Raw genomic sequence first — 25,856 nt, 5'->3', positions numbered from 1 at the left:
TTACTATACACAAAAATGTCTTTCACTTCACTATATATATAAGCACAACAAAGAGAATGAAGATGGTAATGTAGGAAATTTTCCTCATTTCCATTTATTCTTCTGTTGGTACAACCTGCAGAGACCGACTGTTTACAATTGCTTCCTTCGACGACCTTCACAGAATTGAGATTTTTCTTCTGCTGCTCCTTTTTGGAACTCATTACATATCTCAATGGTACTGTGCATTCATCAGCCTAAAACTAACTAAAACTAAAAAGGATATTTTTTTTCTTTTTTCCTTTTACATAACTCAAGACTGAACACAACGATCACTATGACCTAATTTTCAACTACTGCACTTCGTGCAGCCATTGACTTGGAGATATCTGCTTGTTTCTGAATTGGTTACGTTGAGTCCCCACTTCGAATGAACCAACTGCTTCCAATCCAGGGTTTTCTTGAGTGCTTCTTTGCATCTACAAGACTTTGCAATCAATTCTCAGTTGCTCTGGCACTTTGAGCCCAGCAACAAGCTTCTGTTATTATTACAACAATGCCTAACCTGTCAACCTTAATGCTGATTTGTACAAGTTTCAAATCCCTGGATATTAAGACGCTGAAGACGTTTTAGACGACTTATAATCTGCGCAAAAGAGGGGCGCACTTGGGGATCTCTGCAGAAAAAAAGGGTATTAGCCATTTAAACGAAGACACATTCTTTTGGACATGAACACACTGGAAATCATTTGCACATGAAATTGTATCAAAGTTCTATAGATACATACTGATTCCAACATTCGCTTATAATCTCTGCAACTATGGGATCAACACTTGGAGGAATATCAAGGCGTCTACCCTGAAAACCAACAGCTCCAACAACTTGCATTGAGTTCATCCCTGTCCATGGCACTTGGAGAGTAGTTAACTCCCAGAGTATTACACCAAAACTGTACACATCAGATCTGCAAACCAGACAAACCAAACTCATCTAAGAAAATCCAAAACTAATAACCATAGCAAAGTTCAGCCGCAAGAACAGTATTAATAAAGAGTAAACTCACTTTTCATTGGATGGTTCATTCCTTAAAACTTCTGGTGCCATCCATTCAGCCTGCAATTAATGGAATACCATTAGAAAATTTGATGGTTTCAGATCTTATCTTTTTCTCAACCTATTTAGACCATAATCTTTGTTAGTTCTTGTTTTTGTTCTCAAAGGGTAGTGGACAGCAGGAAAGAGGCCTGAAAAGATGGCATAAACTGAGTCATAAAAAGTGAGCATGCAATCACCGTTCCAGCAGTTGACTTTGAAGAGAGAAATGTGTGGTGCTTCATGCGAGACATCCCAAAATCACAAACCTTCAAGCATGGAAGAAGCATGGATTATTGGGGGATAAACAGAAGCTTACTTCTTACAAATTTTATAGGCTACTATTTCAAGATTCAAGTCAGACACACCTTAACAACCCAATTTTTATCAACCAGAAGATTCGGAGTCTTCAAATCTCGATGCACAATGATAGGGTTGCTTGTGTGCAAGTAATTCATTCCTTTGGCCTACAAGAAGTTGAGACATTAGTAAACAGAAAACTAAAACTGACAACAAACCCGTGAGGGTTGGGGGTGGGGCTGTTCAGCATCAAATAAATACCACATCAAGTGCCATCCGCATACGCTTTTTCTCCTCAATAAGGATGTTTGGACGATGCAGTAGCTTATATAAACCTCCCCTGCACCAAAACTACAGATATCAGATACACTTCAGCAGAGAAACACAAAATTGATATATTACTCAATAACAAATGTGATATACTATCAAATATCTCAGCATCAATGGCAATAGAGCTAGGAGGTATTTCAGATGAGATAGGAGTTTCTTGCACATTTTAAACTGTAACCATTTGCTCTCCCAAAAGAAAGATTTGAGAGAACACAAATGTAAAAGGTACAAGCCACTACAAACCGACAACAATGCAGAATTTCCTGTCACACGAATGGTTTGAAATCCCTTGAGCCAAAATTAGAAAGCCAAGACTAAACATTTAAGAAATGGGCAAACTTCCAAGTGTAGTATGTCAGTAGATGTGCATGTAGCAAAGAGTTCTCAACCTGGGAAGGAACTCGGTCAATATAGAGAGATTTGGGGGACGAGTTACAGCTCCCATGAATAGGACAACATTAGGATGTCTCAGCCTCAACATAATTTCAATCTGCAAAATGCAATACACACAAGGAGTTCTTAAAGTTCAGGAGAACTCATAGTACAGAGATATCTTTATCATTGTCTAGTTACAACTTACTTCACATTTAAACTGTTCAAGGGCATCATTTGTTATATCCTGATTCATGAATTTCTTCACAGCAACTTCCTGCAATATAGAAAGATTCATTCCATTAAATTAAATTTACAGAAAAAGAGTGTTAGATAATTATACAATCACTACAGTAAACATTCCAGACCATTCTCATGCTACTGGCACAGACTACCAAGGTGCGGGATGCTAGTCTATTTCTTTCATTACTTTTATCAGTTCAAAGTAATGGATGGACAGTGAGTGATCAGCACATGTCAGTTTTCTAGGACACCACTAACCAGAACAAAGATTTGACAAGATACCAGAGAACACAAAGACTAGAAAAAAACAAAAATCTCAGATAGGGCTAAAAATAAAATATAGAAAGAGTACCAGAAGTTGTCTATATTTCTGTAGGCATAAAAATCTTAGATAGGGCTAAAAGAATGCTAGAAAGCACAAAACCTAAAATAAATGTACTAACACGACCAAAGCATATTCCCAACTAATTCGATCACCTGTATAAATGTTTATTTTATCCGTTGTGCCCTAAGTTTCGCTAACTCTGCATGAGACTTCCAAAGAAAAATTATAGGGCGTTTAGATAACTTCCTTCCACGTGATCTTAGTTAACACATTCACTTACCATGGTATTACATCTACAAGCCGGTGCATCTAGAGATTGATGCAGGACATCACCAAACTATCTCAAGCAACCTTTTATTTTATCTTTAGCGTTTGCTACTTGTACTTTTTGGCGAAGGTGGTATATTTTAATCTTGTCTAATCTTGTATGAGCATATGCATCTCCTAAACACTCATATTACAGATATGTTGGACTTAAATGGCCCTACATTCACTCCCATATACATTGTTGGTCTTATAACTGTTCTATAGAACTTATCCTTCATTTTGGTAGGCATGCTTCCATCAATCATATAACACCCCGGTAGCAAATTTGCATTTCAACCATCTGATTTGATTTTGTTTAACATCTTCATGTATCATTCCATTCTCGTGGAACGAACCAAGATATTTGAATTGTTTGCTTTTAGACAACCGCAATCCCGTCTAATCTCACCTTAACTTCTCTTTTCTTATACTGACTAAACTTGTGCTGCATATATTTCACTCTTACTATTTATCCTATAATAGGATATGTTGGGATGTGCTCCTAAGAAAAGACGTAGAATGGAATGAATGGTAAGGATATATATATATAACAGATCCCAAATAGCTTGGGATTTGAAGAGTAGTTGTATTGGGCAAGTTCTCGATTAGATAGAGAAGCTACTTCTAAATACTGTGTCATGATTAGAGAAAATCTAATTTCTTTGAAGAGTGAAAACCAAGATGTTTGTCACCAATTTAGTAAAGAAATAACTTCTCCAAGAGTAGACGTGAAGTAAAGTATAATAGATAAAACCAATATGTCAAAATCATATTGCCTCAAGTCTAGTTTTCTCATGAAAGAACATGACATAGAGGTGGATTGTGTTTTAAGAACAGAATTTTATCCGGATGAATTGCTTCTAGCTTCATCAAATTAAATGATCAACAAGTGGATTTTCTTACAAAAACAAAATTCCTCGAATTGAATACATTTGCAACACGTTTGGAGACTATGACAAAAATACTTCAAGGAGAGTGTTAAGATTATCACACGATTCATAATTTCATATTAATTTGATTAATTTACATTGATTAGGTTTAGTTTGATTGCTATAACTATGCCCAGCCTTTACCCAAAATTTGTAGTTCATTTATTCCCCTTTATTCTTCATTATTCTCTCTGATTATTCACCATCTAATGAATTTAGTTTGAGGGCATAGTCTATTTGATTTGATTAAGTTTAATTTGGGGGGACTTGGCTAAAGGAATAGAAAAACCAAGACAATGGGATTTCCTTGCCATGGTTTCTAAACATAGTGTTTCATATGTTAATTCAATTTTTGGTTGTAACTACTTTACAATCTCTTCAATTTTAAGGATAATCAAAATAGCTCATACAATTAACGGAGAATTGGAGCGCATGGTCTGTGATTTTAAGATCAATGGAGAATGAAAGAAAATGGTTGAAACATTAAGCTGGGGGTAGATTGATTTGGTAAAGAGAGACCATCACTATTACATGTACACATATTTCTCGTTATGTGAGCATGTATATATGTATGTGTTTATATATGCATTCTTATCAAAAAAGGAAGTGTATAGGCAAAAGGAATACTTTGAAAACCCTTCAAACTTGCCAATAAATTTCATTCGGACACTCAAACTACGGCCTATTCCGATTGAGCACCCGAACACCTTTAGACAATTCGCTCAATTTTAGAAAAGCTTATGTGTGTTCGCAAGCACCCATTACATAGATAAGTTAACTAGTTGTATCTCACCTCCTTTGATTGTTCACATTAGATCAATAGGCCGTAAAACCTCATGCATGTTCCAACTAAGATTGATGTCTATAATTAAAGGATGTGACATATTTATGTGATTAACTTATCTATGGAATGAGCACTCGAGAACAGGAGCAAAAGATTTTCCAAACTTTGAGCCAAAAGTGTCAAATAGAAATATTTAATCATGTGCAGGTGCTTAATAGGAACATGCCATAGTTTGAATGTCAAAATGAATTTTATTGGCAAGTTAAAGGGGTTGTCAGTGTTTTCTGCCAAGTGTATATGTCTTTAATCAGGAACAAAATGCTCAATTAGAATCTGGCTGAACCAATTTTAGATTTTGTCAGGTGATTTAGTAAGGAGGGAAATAGGAAAGAGGACATAATGAAGTTCATGGGTGAGAGTTCGGTTGTAACTATAGTGACTATGGGAAGAAAGGAATTTGTGAAAGGAAATATCAGCTTATCTATTAAGCTACATACAGAGATCTAAGAGGAAAATCTTGTCAATACTATGCATAATATTATTTGAAATAGTTGCTTTGAGTTTACTTGAAGTTCAATGGCGCTTCTAAATTACCCTTACCATCATCTTGTATTCCAAACATACTTTGTTCCAATTTATGTGATAGGATTCCCTTATTAATCAATTCTAAAAAAATAGCACATTTCTATATTTAAAAGTAATTCAACTTTAAACTTCTCATTTTACTCTTAATGAGAAATGAGCTCTTCCTTAAAATGTTAGGGCATGTGTAAACCACAAGTTTCAAAAGTCTTACAGCTACACAAATGTTATGACATGTGTAAAACCACAAGTTTCAAAAATCTTCTTTTCTTTCAAACTTCATCCCGCGTCAAACTATGTCACATAAATTGGAATCAGGGAGAAATTTACAGGCACCAGTGCCACTAAAAGTAAAGTAGAGTGGAAACTCTTCTTATCCTTCCACTTGGAATCATGAGAACCACATATGATCCAATGATTTCTCAAGTTTTTCCTATTTTCTTTTTGTCATTATCCTCTGCGAATGACATTTTTTGAAACAATTTTGATGAAAAGTGTAAGGTGCCTAAATATTTCGTCAAGTCATTTAATATCTAGTGTGCACACACGCCTCTTATGATAAGAGAGTGTGCACACATCCAATAGTGTTAATAGCTCCTACGATTTCAGAATTCATGGAAAAGATTGACACATAAAAGAAATAGAAAATAATCTCTAATTTGAAAGAACCCTTCAGAAAATTAGAAAACTGATCCATGAAAAAAGACAAATCCATTTTGCTTTCTCTGGAAAATGGAGCACAGAAAATTGGTGACTTGTCAAACTTTAGAGCTAATGTGCTATGGTTCTTATTTCTACTCAGGGTAGACGAATAGCTATTCAATCAGAAATAAGACTTACTGTGCCATTCCATTCTGCACGGTATACCTCGCCATATGACCCTGCAAAGTCAAATCAGTGTTATTATATTGAGCATCCAATCTCAATGATATTCTTCTTTTTACATTCACTTGAGCAAGAAAAAAATAACTAATTTACACGTTAAACTGCATTAATAAGGAACAAATAATCTGCTTCCTAAAAGTAAGTAAAAAGAAGGGAAGGGGGAAATATTTAGCAAAGCGCTAAAAGTCTCTAGTCAAACAATACTACTGGAGGCACTCACACAATTATACCTCTTCCAGAATTGGAGTATTTTGATAATTTTAAGAAAAGAAGGTACTATGATAACTTTTGGTAATATGATACTGAAAAGGCATTAATATGTTTCATAAGATAATAGTATTTTAATAAAGCTAGTACCAGGGAGATACTGCAAAGTACATAAAAGGATATTACATCTTCAACAAAATATTCAGTTTAGAATGAAATCAACAAGCTGTGAGAACTCTCCAACATCTGTTCCTCACACAAAATATATAACAATTCCGTTTCCATAAAACGGTCAAAATTTGGACAACTGAATTTGGGATGGCAGGAGTACTGTATTGTTCATGTGAAGAAAGGTAATGCATTCAGCCCTTTCCAATAGTTGGCACATCCATTAAATAAAAGGTCATATCATCTACCAATTCACCTTAACCCAATGTGCATGCTACAATTTGCCAATGAATAATCACAATTAAACTAACACAGACCTAGTTCTGACAAGGAAAGAATCTAACAAATTTCATCTGAACACTTGTCATTTAGACCTTCTTATATTTTTTGAAACTGGTTGTAATTTAAACCTTATTATTCATATAAAATTAACACATGACTTATTAACAGGAATATTCACAAAAATTGGAGAATTTAAAATGACTAAGCCTGAAATCACAAACACTAGGGGGAAAAATGATTCAACATTTTTTTTGCTTATGACCTAGTTTAACAACATAATTAGAAGTGGCCTTTTTACGGGCATAAAGTATGATTGTGCTCTATAATCTGAGAACACATTTCCGTAATGTGTACCTTGCATCATTCGGTAAGTAACTGCATATGAACTGTGAACTACATAATTTACGAATAACATACAGAACTATTCTGTCTGACTCTGCCATTTTTCTTCAATCATTTAACAACAAGATAGCAACATGTACCCATACGTTCACAACAGAAAGCCAAAAAGTGAAAGCTTATATTTGATTTAGATAAATATGCACAAACTTTTCTCCAATGTTGCATCACCAATCCATGTCCGATCACAGAAGATGAACTTAAAGTACTGAGTCTTACCAATACCAATACGTTCACCAACATGGAGATTTTCCCATGGAATTTCCCACTCTGCCACTCCACGTAGCATTGGATCAAGCTGTTCTTTCTGCACCGCATAAGACTTAGACTGTATGCAAGTAACTATTTCCCTTGCTTTTGAAGCTGATTCTTTGTCTTTGTAAGTACAATCGTTATCTGAAATATTTCCAAACTTCTCCCTAAAGAATTTATCACCTTCATCAAGTAAAACAACTTTCAGATTGTTCTTCTAAAAGATCAAGAAAATGGATAAATAAGAAATATCCACACATTCTCCTTGACCAATTTGGATTGTTTCATTCGTTCTACATCCAACGAGTGCAAAATTCTCACCTGAAGTATCATATAATGTATTGTCTCTCGGTGCAGCAACGGTATACTCCTGTTCACCTTTATAGGATATACTGTAAGGGAACTGCATCCCGGTGTAGGCTACAAGAGACTGCTTGTTAATTTCTGAACTTTGTCTAGTATCAACAGCCCTTTCCTCTGATAATTGATTTTTTCCAGCAACAACTCCTAAAACCAGATCTGATTGCAAATACATTTGACTCTCTGGAGAAACACCTAGGAGTTTAACTTCTGAGTTTTCTGCAAGACTGTTCACATTCTCGTAAGCTTCTCTAGCTTGCGTTATTTGTGCAATGGATGCGTTATCATGGGAAACTGCTGAAGCATCACATAATCTAGCCGACAATGGAAGGAGATTTCCAGAGTCATGCTCAAACTGGGTGCTTCCAGTTCTACCTGAACTATTTCCACAATTCCCCTTTGCTTCATTGTGGTAGAAAGCTGGTTCTCCCCTTGAAATCCATGTATTGGCAGTTCCATGAGCAGCAGTAACTGAACCTGATCCTGTCCCAGTTTGTGTGTCAAAAACAGGAAATGAAATGACAGTACCGCCAGAAGGAAGTGGTGTTACACTGTGCACATCTACTGCATAACTTTGTAATTGACCACTTGGTGCCTCAGTAGGAATCAGGGCACCTGGTGCACCCATTAAATCAATAATATATTCACTGCACAATAAAAAAAATAATCAGTCAGGTCACTACTGGAAATTTCCTAAATTTTCATGGTTGTAATTCTACAGAAGAAGGTTAAAGAACTTAAATAGAAGATAAAGGCAAAAGATTGATAAACAGCAAATAACCTACATGAAACAGCAAGATTTAGACAACAAACTTTTGACTACACTTGCAAGAGGAAAAAGAGAAAACAGAGGGAAATTAACAGTACTCTTTTTTATTTAGTATAAACAATACTATATTTTACAAAGACGAATATAAGTATGCCTTAACTTCATTTACTTGATAACTGAAGCATGAAAAAAATAAAAAGATATAACGGTTATTCTTGCTAAATAAAAAAAAATGTTAGTAAATATACCAGGCAGCATTCTCTGTGCAGAAAGCTCACCAAATTTGTATTAAAATCAAAAGCATATCTGCTCAAACAGAGTAAAAGGGGGGGAGGGGGTGCTGCATCTTTTTTGAAGCTAGCATTTACCCATCCAAAACCCTCAAACCTCACCCCTGCTCTACATGATTTTCGACAACTAGAAATATAGGGTGGAAAGATCTAAGAGAGAGAGAGAAGAGCCATCAGAAACTCAACAGCCACTACGAAGGATTTTATTAGAAATACTAATTTTGAGAAAGCAGAACCAAATTCACCTCTTGAAAAGATTTAAACACAAATCGATATTTTCAGCAAACACTATAAACATCCAGGAAAAATGTGCCACCAAAAGATTCTTTACCTTCCATTGTCAAATTTGATCAAATTAACTGCTCCGTCATCAGTGCCAGTGTAGTAACTTCCCTTAACTAGCTTGCATGGTAGGTTGATTCTATCAGCAAGTACCTATTCAGCAGAGTAAATGGTATGGTTAAAAGCATGAGTCTGGAAAGACTCTCAACAAAAATCATAGAAAATGTTGTAGTCCTTTAGAAAAGAAACCAACTAAACAATAAACTGGTGTAAAAGAGAAAGTCAATCATCCACTCTTGGAAATCAGAGATTTTCCGTATTTTCCATTCGGTTAGAAAAGGACTAAATATAGCTTAAAATGATAGAATTAGCACTGTCTTCTCATTTTGAATAAGATGCCAGATGCCCTTATACTAGAGCATGGATTCCACTGCTGACCATTGAAAGACAGGCAAAGATCTATCTGAAGTAAATAGTAAGTGTTACTTGGTAGTTACAGATGATAAAAATGAGGAAGTTAGCCAGGAAATACTTCACTACTGAATACTTCATGATAATGAGTATCAATCATTTGATACTAGAACCCAAAAAAAAGAACAGTATGTTTTATCCTAAAGCAAGCTAATTATCCATATCAATCTAGTAAAGAAATGTAAGGAGAGATTGAAGCTCTTGTCACCTTAAAGAGTAAGGCCCTATGTCGAGAATGTCCAATATCAAGACAGCCAAGGGGAAGAATGATAGAGTTTAATGAAATTCTTAGCTCGTAACTCCTTGCAGTCCACCTCTTTGACATTTCTTCTGCATCATTAACAGGACCTCCCATCTTATTAACAACAAGGTCAGCGATTTTCTCAACTAAAAAGCTTGTAACCGGGACCTTCTTTAAAGCTCGGCATTCCCGGGACATGAAGTACACTCTCTCCTCAAGCTGCCGCAGTTCCATATCAGCTGCACGGTTTACTAAGATAACTTCATAAGCAACATTATCCAAAACCGAAACTGCTTTTAGATCCACTACCAAAGGCATCTTTCCCTGAATCGCCGCACTGGAATTAATTCCATAAACATCATAGAATCCATCCATCACTTTCTCATCATAATTTACGACATTATAGTTCTGCATTAACACAAGGTAGAAGGCTTAGAACCAATTCAAACTTCAGATGCAAAACTTAAGCAAGGAACACAGGAAACAAAGCACTAAATAGAGACAACCCAAAGTCTGCAGTCTGCTATAAGTAACTAACTGTTTATACACACAACGAGGTAAATTAATGTATATAATTACTTTTATAGTACTGCCTTTGTCAATGTTGGATGTTCTAATTCAATGGGAATTAGGATCAAGGTAAGGACTACATTTTAAAGTGCACTTGCATCCAATAGTGATGATGTTTAATTTCTTGGAGTAATTTAATCCATAATAATTTCAACATTAGTCCAATCCTACCTTTCACTAATATAACAGAACACTATAGCATAGAACATGAGAAAATTTCCATTCTAAGAAAGTGAAAAAAACATTTCTTCTATGGGATGTTACAAGTGGGGAAATTTTCACCTGATAAACTGGAAGACTGTCATGGCTTCAAAATGTCGGGGAATACTTGGGATTAAAGATGTATAGGTCCTTAACAGGGTGCTATCAGTGGTTATGGAGATTTGGAGTAAAGGAGAATACTTTTAGAGGGAAGTGATTGAGGAGAAATATAGAGCACTGGAAGGAGAACGCAGGACTAAAAATGCAACACTTAATGTCAGCTTTAGAGAAATATCTTGAAGGGGGGGGGGGGGGATTTGATGGGAATGTGTCATGCAGGATAGGTGATAGGAGTAGGGTAAATTTTGAGGTCACAAGTGATGTGAGAACAACACTTTTAGTATCATCTTTCCAAATATGTACAGATTTCATGCCAAAAGGAGATGACAATCCAAGGGACACGAAGGCTACAAGGTAGATAAGTTCATTGGCTTTGAGGTTCATGAGGAACTTGCGAGATTGGGAGATGGCAAAATTCTAACGTTGAATTGGATTACTTCACAAACAAAATATTATACAAGCTAATCATGATGCATGGAGATGGAGGACAGAGAATAATGACATATTTTCTTTTAAGTCCAATTATGAGAAGCTTTTGGGCAGGTAAGAGTTGGCATACTGAGAAAAGGGTACTTTTTCACTTGGCTAGCCGTAAGGAGGTGATCTTGACGGCTGAGAACTCGCGGAAGAGGAGATTACATACATCAGTAGATACTTCATGAGTAAAAGCTCCAGAAAAGACATGAATCACATCCTATTACATTATCGGATAGTCTTACTTGTGGTGTGAAATACTGATATGAGTTGGTCTTCAATGAGTGATATTAGGCACGGTTAAATATGCAAATATTTAACTAGACCCTTAAGAGAGGAAAGAGAAAACATGAAGCATGGGGTGTTGCGCCATTAGCACAAATGTGGAAGATATGAAGAGAGAAAAATAGAAGAGCTTTCAATAAGTAGAGAAGAATTATGTAAGCTTGAGGAATAACCTCTATCTTTTACTGCCTCCTCAAATTTTTTGTCTTAGTTTTACACAGCACAAAGTTTTAGAAAAATAAAAGGCTTTTGAATCTTGTGGTCTTAAACTAAAGATGTGCGTACAACAACAACATAACCAGTCCAATCCCACAAGTGCAGTCTTGGGAAGGTAAAGTGTACGCATACCTTACCTCTACCTCGTGGAGGTAGAGAGACTATTTTCAAAGACCCTCGCCTTAAGTGCAACAAATCAAAACAGTTATGAAAAAAAAATAAGACACTGAAGAGAACATGACAATTGATAAGGAAAGCAGTACAAAGCATTCAGAAAAAAGAATAATAACGACGGAATAAAGCGGTAACTAAAACATAACAGACAACAAATGGTAGTAGATATCAAAAGCAAGAGACTACATGTTTATGACTAATACTACAACAAACACGGTGCTACCGGACTCCCACCAAGCCTAATTGCACCAAAAAGCAAGACAAAACTCAACCACCTACTAACCTTATACCTAATTCGTGACTTTCATACCCTTCTATCTAAGGTCATGTCCTCGGTAAGTTGAAGTTGCATCATGTCATGTCTAATCAACTCTCCCCAATACTTCTTTGGCCTACCTCTACCTCTCCTCATACCCACTATATGCAACCTCTCGCACCTCCTCACGGGGGGGTCTACACATCTCCTCTTCACATGCCCAAACCATCTCACTACGGAGGTCATTCCCACCTTGTCTCGGATATCCTCATTCCTAATCCTATCTCTTCTAATATGTCCACACATCCATCTCTTCAACTTGTATCTTCTGAACATGAAAGTTCTTGATTGACCAACACTCCGTCCACACAACAAAGTCGATCTAACCACCACTTGTAGAACTTACCTTTAAGTTTCGGTGGTACAATTTTATATAAACTGAAGATGTGTGTAATGAACCAAAATACCCTTTGAATCATGTGGTCTTAAATATGTCATATAGGATGTTGGGTGTAAAGAGCTACTAAATATAGAAAGTGACATTCTTTTTTAAACGGACTAAAAAGGAAAGTAAGACAAACTAATTGAAATAGAGGGAGCATTTCTTTTTGGTGCACCCACGAGGTCTCAGAAATCATATCTTATTCTTTTTTGTAAAGTTGTTGAGTGTTGTTTGGAGAGAGAGAAAGAGAAGAGCATTTGAAGGGGTTGCACAAGATATTGTAAAGCTGGAAAATAGTCTTTTGTTCTAGTTTGTTTTTGGTGTTCCTATGAGAACCCAGTTTGTATAGAAGATTGGGTCTCCTTTTTTGATATAGGTTTTCTTTTTTAGTATCTTTTAGTATACGGCTCGTATACAGAGTTTTCCCCTACTATGAGTTTTTGGTTATGTCTTTTGGGCTTACTAATGCCACAACTGCTTTTATGAGCCTGATAAATGGGATCTTTTAAACCGTATTTGGATTTGTTTGTGATAATTTTTATTAATGATATATTGGTATATTCGAGGAGTAAGGAGGAGCATAAGAATCATTTGAGCATTGTTTTGGGGTTGTTGAAAAGAATTTTTTTTCGACGTTCTCCAAATGTGAGTTTTGGTGGTAAGATGCATCCTTCTTGGGGCATGTGGTTACGAAGGAATGGATAATGATTGATCCACAAAAAGTGGAGGCAGTAAAGAGTTGGGACTGTTTTTTGTGATTAATTTGCTTCTATTGCTTCCCAGCTGACTCGTTTGACTCAGAAAGAAGTGTTGTTTCCATGGTCTGATGAGTGAGAGGAGAGCTTTCTAAATCTCATGACTCCACTGACTACGGCTCCCATCTTAGCAATGACTATGGAGGGTACAAATTTTGTTGTTTATTATGATGCTTCACGTTTTGTTTGGGTGATATTTTGATCATAACTTCGAGTTGGGAGCAGTAGTGTTTGCTCTAAAGATTTGGAGACACTACCTTTATGGTTTCTGTTATGAGGTATTTACGGATTACTGTAGTTTGCAACATGTATTTACCTAGAGAGACTTTAACTTGAGGCAGCAGAGGTGGATGAAGTTGCTCAAGGATTATGATGTCACCATTTTATATTATCTGGGCAAGGCCAATGTAGTAGTTGATGCTCTGAAGTCCGAGAGTATAGGTAGTCTAGCTTGTTTGGAGGTTACAAAACATCCATTGACTAGGGAGGTTCAAACTTTGTTGGTCCATTTGAGATTCTTAGACGTGTGGGGGAGGTAGCCTATGATTTGGATTTGCCTCCAGGTTTGGTGGGAGTTCACCGGTATTTCATGTTTCTATGTTGAAAAAGTATCATGGTGATGGTAATTATATTATTTGTTGGGATTTAGTCTTGTTTAAGGAAAAGTTGTCTTATGAAGAATAGCCAGCGATTATCTTAGATAGAGAGGTCTGTAAGCTGAGGTCCAGAGATATTGCATCCATGAAGGTCTAGTGGAAGGACCATCCCATGGAATAGGCCACTTATGAGATTGAATCAGACATTCATAGTAAATATCCCAAACTTTTCGCTGAGTTGGGTAATTCTTTCCTTATTCCCTTTCTTGTACGTTCGGGGACAACGATTGTTTAATTGGTATCTTATGTAACGACCCATCTAATCGTTATAGAGGTTGAGACCATAGTACCCTTGTTAGAGTCCAGATAATGAAATGAGCTAATAAGAACTCAAAGATTGGGAGGTTTAAAACTGAAAACTCTTGTTTAATTGAGATGAATTGTGGTTGTTGTGTTCCGTTAAGAGGTGACCTAGTAATTGAGACCTCTGCAAGAGATTTTGAGGCTACAAGTGAGTTCGTAACAGACATTTGTAGTAATTGTTGCGTTTGGTTTGTGTCGTGATGTCTTACAATTGAGAGTTGTGTTGTGAGATGGTGCTTATATCAATTTTCATCTAGTTTCAAGGTAAGGGAGAGGGGTGTAACACCTCGTATTCGAAAAAGGGCAACATGGCAATTTTCAGGGATTTTAGGTGCCAGCCATGAGGGCCAACCACGACCCGTGGATGAGACCACGGATCGTGGGTATGGTCCGTGGACTGGGCACCCATAGTCTCCCAGGAACCATGAAACCACGGCCTGACCAACGGATCGTCGATCAGACCACGGTCCGTGGTTGGGGGACTCGTGGTTCAAAGGCCAAAATCCAGCTCTCTAATTCGAACGATGGACCACCAGGACGGGCCATAGGTTAGTCCACGGTCTGTCGATTAGGGCCGTAGATGGTGGGTCGGCAGTTAAGTTTAGGGGTAGTTGGGTCTTTTCCTAATTAGTCTAGCCTAATACTACGTCATTTAACCCTTCACTAAGACCCCTATATAAGTATTTTAACCCCCAAATTTCCCAATAGAAATCATTCTCTCAATTCACCAAAAAGAAGAACTCTCCAAAATATTTCTCTCTAGAACTTAAAGAAGAAGAAGGGTTCAACCTAGGGTTTCAAGTCAAGTCTCAATTCCTCCATTTAAGATAAGCAATTGGCTTTGACATATGATGGTTTTCATCCATGGATTCCTTCTATTCATAGAGTTCCCAAATTCTCCAATTTTCAAAGATTAGAATTCCCCAATTGAGTTTCTTCAATTGCCATGGGTTCTTTTGATTATTGATTTAAATGATTGAATTATGATCTCTTATGCATGAATTGATGAAATACTATGATTTTATGATGTTTTCCCATGAACACATGTAAATCCCATATTTTCCAATTATGATGATGTGATGTGGGATTTTGAAGTATGAAAGAGGAGATTATGAAATTATCGTGTTCTTATGAAATCTATGTAAATGCTTTAAGGATGCTTTGAGAGTGAAGTATCAATGATGATGTTAATGTTGTGTTGTTGAAAGGATTTTCTCATAAACACATGAAAGCATGATTGTGAAAGTTTTTCTCACATAGTAAGGATTCTAAGGTTGAAAGGTCTTTTCACCTAATTGAATCAATGATAAGGAGCTATCCTAATGAAACCTAGCTTGGATTGGATATTTAATGGTACCTTCCCATTGATGACTTATGACTTAGCTTGGATTGGCAAGATGACGTGCCCTTCCATGGATAATAAGAACAAGAAATGACTATTCTATGGGATTTATGCTTAGCACCGAGAGGATATTGAAATGGAGGCTCTCCCGTTAGTAGAGGCCGGGTTTCAGAAGCAATCTCCTTATCCCTTACCTATGTGCCTCCATAGGATGATTGTCTAGATAGACATTAGCTAGTGGATCCACTTAAGCTAGAAGTTCATGGTCCTTACCTTGACAAGTAGGACAACCCTTTTCGGTGTGGGAGACACCGGGGATCATGTTATAGCTCATATGGTCTCTATGTCGATTAAGGCCTAAGTTGCGCGGACTCTTCAATTTCGATGCTGCACCCGTGGTTGATTTTCGAGCTTGGTGAGTCCTCATGCTTCGAGGACGGACTTTCATTGATTAGTTTCTTTCTTGTATTTCAGTTTTGAACATGATGTATGGGCTAGGCCCAATTTCATTCTATTGTATTAGATGGCTATTGAGACAAGTGTTTTAGACTTCTGCTTTTCTTTTATAAACTATTGGGCTTGAAATGTGTTTTAAATCTCTTATCTTCTATTTCTTATGTTATGAATGTTAAGTGGCTTATATGGGGCCTCGGGGTCTTATACGCCATGTTACACCTAGGGTGTACCCCTGGGTCGTGACAAGGGGGGTTCTGCTGCAGTGGTAGGGTTTCCGCTGTAGCGAAACCGTCGTAGTAGGCAGGGACTCAATGTAGCATGGGTGAGCTATATCGCCACGACTCACCATAGCGGGTCCACTATAGTGAAGAAGTAGACGTTGCGGGAGACGAAACGAGGTAGAATAGGCGCTAAAGTTAGTTAATTCAAGTCTCTCCTTCATAACTTAAAGAACGTGTCCCAAAAACCCTATAGAGACGATTTTTCCAATGTTAGGGCTATTTTCTTCTTCGAGGTAAGTCTACTTCATCAACTATTCCACCTAGTGATTCATTAACATCCTAGAATCGAAAATGGTGGATTATGGGTTGGAACCCTAGAGTTCATAAATATTGTGGGAAAACCTATGGGTTGACGTAATTAGTGTATATTTTGCTTCTAAGTTGTTAATTAACACTTCTTAGGATGGAATTGATGCTCTAATATGTGTTTATGATGTTGTAGGGACCTAGAGTCCAATAGACAAGGATCCTTAGCATGAAAACCACTCTAAAGGGGTTAATAGAGTAGAAACTCCATGAAATAGGCTAATATGATCATTGGAAAACTAGTGTATGATGAATTAACCCATGGGTAACGTGTTAAACCTTGAGAAAGAGTAGAATTAAGTAGGTTTGAATTTCCAAAGCTATTGTTAGAAGAATAGATGATTGAATATTCTTGTATTTGCTTGTTTTAAATTTGAGCATTCTGAGGCATTAAGGAAAGGGAAGGCTCACATGAAATAACTTGCTTGTTCAGGTTCTTCAATTTAGGTAGGTTATGGTTTATTTGCAATTAGACTTTGATTAGCCGCTTGTATGCGTTGTGAGTCGGTAAAGCATGTTTGATTGGTCTTCATACATAGTCTTTGGTTGATATTTGTTGGTTTGACAATGCTTGAATAAGTTGTCAAATTGTTGAAGCATATCTTTAAATGACATTGTGATGCACTTGTGATATTCATTTTGTACTTGTCGTTATCTTGAGAGATAATTGAGCAAAGAACATAGTGAGATATATTTAGGTTCAAAGAATATATATGAGTGGCTCGAGTTCAATATGAGCTTACGCACAAGCGGTTGTATGATGGATTGGGTACTATGCATGTACGGTACATGGACACCTAACGACCCCTACAGGTCATGGACAGTTGGGCAAGATTAAAGTCCCTTATCATGTGTGTACAGATGAGTGACAATTGTGAGTGTTGTATATGGCACTGCGTGAGACTGATGAGATACAGAGGCTGAACAGATGTGGATTAGTTTGGATATAATTCCATGATTGTGTGTGACTACTTTATATTGCAGAGTTTTGTGATAGCTATTATATGTATTTTGGTGACTTATATGTCCAGTGATTGTTTGACATTGATATGTTGGGAATGAGGTTATTTACAGTGTTGACTACTTGAATTACTGAGTTATTGATTAAGTGTTGTTGTACATGTCCACTCGTTTTGTTGGTTTATTAGTATATACTTGTTACTAACCTGAGTCGGCCTATGATGCCTACTAGTACATAATGTTTGTATTGATTCTACTCCTGCACTTTTCTTTAAGTGCAGTTTATGACCCATTATCTTCTATGTGCCCCTATATCTAGCACAATAGTGTTTCCTGTTAGAATAGAAATACTTATATACAATCCTAATTAGAATAGGAATAGGAATAAGAATAGGAATCCTAGTTGGAAAAGGATTCCAATGTAGTGTCTATAAATAGGGTCTCAATGTAATAATGTAGATACACAATTCAATAATATATTTCTCCTATATTGCTCACATGGTATCAAAGCAATGGTGAGAAAATTCAATCAGTTGTCACTGTGCAATTTTCCGGTGACCTAAATTGTTGTTCCAGAAAAAAAAATTCAGCAATTATTCAGGCCTTTTTTTTTTCCAGCAGTTTTTTTTCCCAGTGGGGTTGCCTCTTGATTCCGAGGCTGACCATATAATTTTTTTTCCTGATTCCGACCAGTTTTTGGCGGCCAGATTTATTTTTTTCCGGCAGTTAGATCTTTTCAGCAGTCAGATTCTGGCCCAAAATTTCTATTTTATTTCCAGCAATCAGATTCTGGCCCCAAATTTTTATTTTATTTCCAGCAGTCAGATCTAATTATTATTATTTTATTTTTTTTGTGAGAATATTCTAATATCACAATATGTCGTTCGGGATTGATATTCTTGGCTCCAAAAATATAGGAAGTTCCAGTGCTATGATCACTTCAGAACCATTAATGGGAAGCTCAAACTATTTAGCTTGGGCTTCTTCAATTGAGTTGTGGTGCAAGGGTCAAGGCGTCCAAGATCACTTGATCAACAATGCTTGTGTGGTAGATGAAAAGGCAAAGGCTAGTGAGGCAGATGATAAAGCCAACGCACAATGGGAGAAGGTTGATGCTCAATTATGTAGTCTCCTATGGCATAGGATCTATTGATTCCAAGTTAATGCCCTTGTTTCGCCCATCCCAGACATGTTATTTAGTTTGGGAAAAGGCACGTACTTTATATACTAATGATATATCTCGATTCTATGATGTGATATCTAGAATGACCAACTTAAAGAAACAAGAATCCAATATGTCTACGTCACTCTATGGTCTAAAACAGTCTCCTCGAGCCTAGTTTGGAAAGTTTAGCAAAATAATTCAAGAGTTCGGCATGACTCGTAGTGGAGCTGATCACTCTGTGTTTTATCGGCATTCTGCACCAAATCAGTGTATTTATTTAGTTGTTTATGTTGATGATATTGTTATCACAGGCAATGATCAAGATGATATCACTAATTTGAAGTAACATCTCTTTAAGCATTTTCAGACTAAAGACCTTGGCAGACTGAAGTATTTTCTAGGTATTGAGGTTGCTCAGTCTAGATCAGGTATTGTTATTTCTCAACGCAAGTATGCCTTAGACATTCTTGAGGAGACAAGAATAATGGGATGTAGACCCATTGACACTCCTATGGATCTGAATGTTAAACTCCTTTCAGGACAGGGGGAGCCACTTAGTAATCCTGAAAGGTATAGACGGCTGGTTGGAAAGTTGAACTATCTCACAGTGACTAGACCTGACATCTCTTTTCCTGTGAGTGTTGTAAGTCAGTTTATGACTTCCCCTTGTGATAGTCATTGGGAAGTAATTGTTCGTATTCTACGATATATAAAGTCAGCTCTCGGTAAAGGACTACTCTTTGAGGATCAAGGCCATGAGCATATCACTGGATATACAGACGTTGATTGGGCAGGATCACCCTCTGATAGACGTTCGACATCCGAATATTGTGTTTTAGTAGGAGGTAATTTGGTGTCGTGGAAGAGTAAGAAACAGAGCGTGGTTGCTCGATCTAGTGCAGAATCAAAATATCGAGCAATGGCGGCAACAACTTATGAGCTAGTTTGGATCAAACTGTTGCTGGGAGAGCGAAAATTTGGCGAAATCGATTAAATGAAACTTGTGTGTGATAATCAAGCGGCTCTTCATATCGCATCAAATCCAGTGTTTCATGAAAGGACTAAGCACATTGAGATTGACTGTCACTTTATCAGAGAAAAGATACTCTCAGGAGATATTGTTACGAAATTCATGAAGTCAAATGATCAGCTTGCAGATATCTTCACCAAGTCCCTCACCGGTCCTCGTATTAATTACATCTGTAACAAGCTAAGTACATATGATTTGTATGCACCAGCTTGAGGGGAGTGTTAGAATAGAAATTAGTATATACAATCCTAATTAGAATAGGAATAGGAATAGGAATAGGAATAAGAATCCTAGTTGGAAAAGGATTCCAACGTAGTGTCTATAAATAGGGTCTCAATGTAATAATGTAGATACACAATTCAATAATATATTTCTCCTATATTTCTCACATTTCCAATTTGAAGGTGAGCTACTCCTATCCAGGCCGCCACAGATCTTCTTGATGACCGACATCTATTTCCTTTCTGGCATTCTTTTACTTTATTTGCTTTTGCTACTCCTAGACATTATTAGTTAGAGTCCTTGTATAATGACTTTCAGATCTTGGGGATTGTAATAGTTAAATTTCTGCACTTTATCGCAGTTATATTTGAGAACTCTTATTTCTCGTCTCAAATGCTTTTGAATGTGTTAAATGAATCGGTTATGCCATTGGTAGTTGGTAAGATATGGTTCCCCCACCAAGGGTTTAGTATGGGCGCCAATCATGACGGTTTGGGTCGTGACAGACTAATTCTCTGGCTAACAAGTTTTAGGTTTACAAGATACAACATTTAAAATGAGGTAATGTAAAACTTAAATGTAGAGAAATAGCCAAATGACCCCCCACTCTATTACCGGATTTCCAATTACACACTTGTACTTCACGGGGATCCTATTACCCCCCTGAGAATTATTTTCTCCCTGAAATGTCATTACCAAGCATGTGTCTTGCGGTGAAATACATGCACTTGACACGTGTATTTCACCATTTAATAAAAAAAATTAAAAAAAGGTTCTCTTCCTTCCTCTTCCTTTCTTCCCCAATCATTTCTTCAGCCCTAACTATAATAAACACCATTTTTTACCTCAATAAATTTATATATCTCTAACAATTTATAAAAACAAAATTCAAGTCACCTTTTCATCTACTCCGAATCTCTAGAGCTTAGAAGATAGAGTATCTAATCAAATCTTTCATCCAATCAATTCAACAATTTTTCCAGATTTTTTTACATTTCGTTTGATTTATTTCCTTGGACAATTTCAGATACATATTAAATGGGTCATGAACATTCGAGATCAGATTCATCGCCTGAAGATTCCGCCGACAACTCAAAATCATCGCGGATGAGAAGACCAATTTGAGAAACCTCTCTCTCTTCCCCATTCTTTATTCTTTCTCCCTCTAAAATTTTTATGATTAATTTATAATTTGAGTTTTCTATTTTGATTCTTCATGGGTTTTAGGAGAACATGTAGGATTTTTCTTTTAAAATGTAGAAGAAATTGTTTTGTTTTAGTTCCTTTTAATAAGTTTGAAAATACTTTTTAAATATACAATTACTTCACTTTGATTTTGTTACTCTCGAGTCCATGACTTTAAAAAAATTAATTGATGGGTATGTTTTTTTTAAAAAAAAAAAAATTAACTTGTTAGATATGTTTTAAATAAGTCTATTGAAAAATTATTTATTCATAAAATGCATTAATTGTTGATAATTTTTATACCATACATCCATTGAAAAAACTTCAACAATGATAATGGTGAAAAATGTATAGTTGTATAGATAAATAAGAAGAAAGAAAGAGAAAGAAAAAAGAAAATTAGAAAAAAAAATGGAAATTAAAAAAAATATAAGGCAACTCACTCTCACTCGACAGTGAAATACACTCTCTATGTCAACTCAGCACTTAAGGGGTTATTTATTCCATTGTAAAGTAGTTCAGGGGGTAATATGACTCCCGCGAAGAATAGGTGTGTAGTTGGAAATCTGATAATAAATTGGGGGGTCATTTGGCCATTTTCTCCTTAAATGTATGTAACGAGATCCCAATGGCTTAATGCATTAAAGGGAGATATCAGACTTTTGTAGAGCTCGGTCACTTGAAATAGCTAGTTTAGCCTAAAGATTTGGAGGAAAGAGTAAATCGCAACTAGTAAGACCTACCGTTCATCAACTATATAAGTAGCACTATCCCATAAATTAATTACTTTATTAATTTTGAAAGCTCAAAAATAGTACCCCCTAAGCAACTCCTAGAATGACAAGACCTCCTATGCAAAAGGTCATACATAGAAAATTTTATTTTAATTTCTAGTGCTCACATGTAATGACACAATTTTTACCTGCAAGCGCCAACATTTACGATATCCATCAATCGTAAACTTAAGTGAATAGGAAGATTAAGTACATCAACGTGCACCAAACCTGACACTTACATCTATGTAGATATTACAAATTGGAGTCCCAAGGATCTGATTGAAGATCTTTGAGATTATTTCAGATTATCATTGCCTAAAACCGATCCCAAATAGTGAGAAGTAAACCAGTCTTAGGGTTGGGTAACTTTTCGAAAAAAAAGAGTCTAAAACTTCTTTTTTTTGAGAAAGGATACGTACTAAAACTTCTATTATATAAATAACACCTAATTAAGATAGTGCAGAGAAAGAGAATACATCTATTTTGTTATTGCACTGATGTGTTGTTACTACAGATGAAGAAGAATGTAATTCAATTTGACCTCCAAGCTTATATTGTTAATTGTTATAGAGGAACTATTTGATAAAACTAAAATTTCGAAGTCCAACCTCTGAAAGTTGATATCTGTTTATTTTTTTAAGAAAAGGTCAATGTTTGTTTGGGTAACTTCTCAAAAAAAAGTCTTAGGGTTGGGTAATATGTTTTAATGTTCAGAAATTTGAGTTTCAATCAGATTGAATCAAATAAACCTACATTATAAAATTCATTTCGCCTAATAATCCAAGATAAAACAACGAAGGTAGAAAATTCCATTTTCTAAAGATAACTAAGTCAAACCCATATGAAGCAACTAATAGCTAAACACAAACACCTACTAAAAATTCTATTATCTAATAACACCTAATTAAGACGGTGCAGCAAGAGAGAGAGAACACATCTATTTGTTACTGCACTGATGTGTTGTTACTACATATGACGAAGAATGCAATTCAATTTGACCTCCAAGCTTATATTGTTAATTGTTATACAAGAACTATTTGATAAAACTAAAATTTCGAAGTCTAACGTCTGAAGGTTGATATCTATTTTATTTTTTTAAGAAATGGTTGATGCTTATTAAACTGAATAATTCAGCTGAAACATTAAGATGCATTGTCTGAACAATACTTTTGAATGTATGACTTAGTTTTTTCCTTCTATGTACAGAAGAAGGAAACTAGAAACCAAAACAGTAAATTATGTTGAATTCTTAGTATCTGACATACCTATAAGCTTTTATATATTTATATCTTTTCAAAGGGAGCATTAAAGGAGTCCTAAGCAGCTGGAATAGAGATGGAAATGCTTCTGATAAGGAGAAGAAATGGAAACTTGTCCCAGCATGTATTTGGTGGACAATTTAGACAGAGAGAAACAACGGGAGTTTTGAAAATGGGCAGAATAGCTTACAGAAGAACAAGATGAATTGTTTAGCTCTTTTCTATTTTTGGTGTAAACAAGATATATTAACTAGGGAAGAAGACATCTTTGATGTGCTAGATTGTTTATAGGTAGCAGTTTAGATTAAGACTGTTTTACACTGTAAGTTGTAATACTTTTGAAGGGGAACTGCACTTTTGTTGTAATATACATGTGGATATATAGACTAAAGTTACCAGTTTAAAAAAAAAAACAATATTTTTGTATTAATAACCTATCATATTACTTGTTAAAGACATGTTATATCGTAGAAATGGTTATTTTTAATTTTAGTTATGAATCAAATTGTTTTCACTTCAAATTTGTAAAGCATTTTAAGTGGAATATATTGCATCCAACTTTAAGTTCCAAATAGGGCTAGTGCACCCAAGGGTGTGACCTAGTGGTCTATAGGGTGAGTTGAGAATCATGAGGTATCAGGTTCAAATCCCAACAAAGATTAAAAAAAAACACTAAATGATTTATTTCCCTCTGTCGTAGCCTTGGTGGACAGAGCTAGCGGGTACGTGTGGAAGGTGGCATGTATCCCGTGGAATTAGTCGAGGTGCACGCAAGCTGGCCCGAACACCACGATTATAAAAAAAAAGTTCCAAATAGAGTTAAATAGACAACTTGTGATAGTGAAGCAGCTAGAAATTAGATACTTGTTGTTTTATTGCTTAATTAACATTTAAGGGAAAGTTATTACTTTATCAATAAAGTATCCGAGTCCAGCCAAAAAAAAGTAAGAGTCGTGCACAGATGGAGGTTCTCATTAATGGATCAATAAAGTACAAATGTAGGTGCAAGGATAGCGGTCCAATTAACACGACGACGGTTACAAGATAGAGCTTTTATAGTGAGGTAATCTAAAACTTAAACATAACAAGATCCCAACTGAGTGACGCATTAAAAGATATCTAACTTTTGGAGAGTGGAGTCACTTGAAACAGCTGGCTTAACCAAACGGCGTTGGAGGAAAGCGAATAATAGCAATTAGTATGAGCCCATAGTTCATAGTTGGAACTTGTACTCATTGTATTCATATAAAAAATATTAAAATGATTTTATATGTAGATGATTATCAGAGAAAAATAGAACGAATTAAAAAGTTTTTAGACAAAGACACGTATACAAACCAAAAATTAGATGTCGTTTCTGTAATGTAGGTTAAAACTGTTCTAGCTGTATTCCCCAGGGTCGATAGGATTGATGATTACGTCATACATCAAAGTGAACACAAAGAAAATGAGTAAGGTGGAGATGAGGACTGTGTATACTCACAAATTTACAATGAACTGAATAGATGCCTACTTACAATTTTAAGCAAATTTAATTGACTCTCAAGTTCAAATATCTGAGCTTATAGCTTGATCCCAGTACAAGAGGCTTATGATTTAAATATGGAAGTACGCCTATACAATAACAACATACCAGTGAAATCCCACAAGAACTAAAACTAAATACAAAACTAAAACTGTAATCACATAGAAGCACAAGTGGCAGTTCGATATAACCGAGGTGTATAACCAAATAGTATCAGTGGGAGTCTTTCATACATAGGAGTTCATTCCAATCACACTATTCCCCTTACCTAGTCAGTTGTCCCCCATACAACCAAAAAAAACAAAGGTCAAGCAGTCCAATTTTAACATAATTTATTGGCAAATTAGGATAATTTGAAGCAGAGTTTCAGTATTTTTCCATGTAAGGTACCAGAACAAGTAAATTCCTCAATGTAGCATCAATAAGCAAAAAAATGGAAATTAAACCTAAATTGAGAATTTGCAAAAGCAATTAAGAAAAAAACAATCAAAATATTAAATAATCAGAAGGGGGATTCGAATATACCCAATAACGAAGTGAAAGGAACTCCACAGGATTTTCCAAAGGCGAACATCCTAAACTTATCTCTTGGGCTGCTTTGATCTGGGCCGTTTCCGGATCTTCACGAGAATCTGGGTCAGAAACACTGATCGCCAAAGCCAATTGAACCTGAAACTCCTCCTCAAAGTAATTAAAATCAGCAGAATCAGAAGCCGAAGCCGAATTCATCTCAGGGACTCTGGGCAATGCTGCTGATGCCGGCGTCGTTTGAGGAGACAAAGATGAAGTTGACCCAGATTGTTCAAACCGGTTATTTTGCTGATTCGGATCAAGTACAAGAGGTGGTTGATGAGTAGGAGAGGTGTGATGAGGGGCAAGGTGAGGAGGATTATCGGCCACACCACCGCCGATATGAAGTTTCCTGAGTAAATGCTTCATTTTGGACATGGTGAAGTATCATGGAAGGGAGAGAATGAAAAAAGACTCAATATTTGTGAGAGAATTTGGGGATACGGGCAAAAAGGGTGGGTATAAAAAGTGGGGTGGG

The 25,856-nt window shown here is 36.1% G+C and overlaps 1 protein-coding gene across 1 annotated transcript; it reads right to left on the bottom strand.

Moving 5' to 3' along the window:
• On the bottom strand, positions 1-25,856 carry LOC125838723 (serine/threonine-protein kinase EDR1). The gene is made up of 14 exons (XM_049517764.1): positions 25,334-25,856; positions 9,817-10,257; positions 9,187-9,290; positions 7,758-8,443; positions 7,404-7,619; positions 6,084-6,124; positions 2,283-2,351; positions 2,092-2,192; positions 1,634-1,712; positions 1,441-1,539; positions 1,273-1,341; positions 1,044-1,093; positions 768-944; positions 1-656 (listed from the first exon to the last, which is right to left on the bottom strand). The coding sequence occupies exons 1-14, from the start codon at positions 25,754-25,756 to the stop codon at positions 554-556; spliced, it is 2,658 nt and encodes an 885-aa protein (XP_049373721.1). The 5' UTR covers positions 25,757-25,856; the 3' UTR covers positions 1-553.

The sequence above is a fragment of the Solanum verrucosum genome, unplaced genomic scaffold (assembly GCF_900185275.1).
Source record: "Solanum verrucosum unplaced genomic scaffold, falcon-dt-bn FXZP01000182.1, whole genome shotgun sequence".
Classification (NCBI taxonomy): domain Eukaryota; kingdom Viridiplantae; phylum Streptophyta; class Magnoliopsida; order Solanales; family Solanaceae; genus Solanum; species Solanum verrucosum.
The sequence above is the reverse complement of the archived record's forward strand: the minus strand, read 5'-3'. Positions and strand labels throughout refer to the sequence as shown.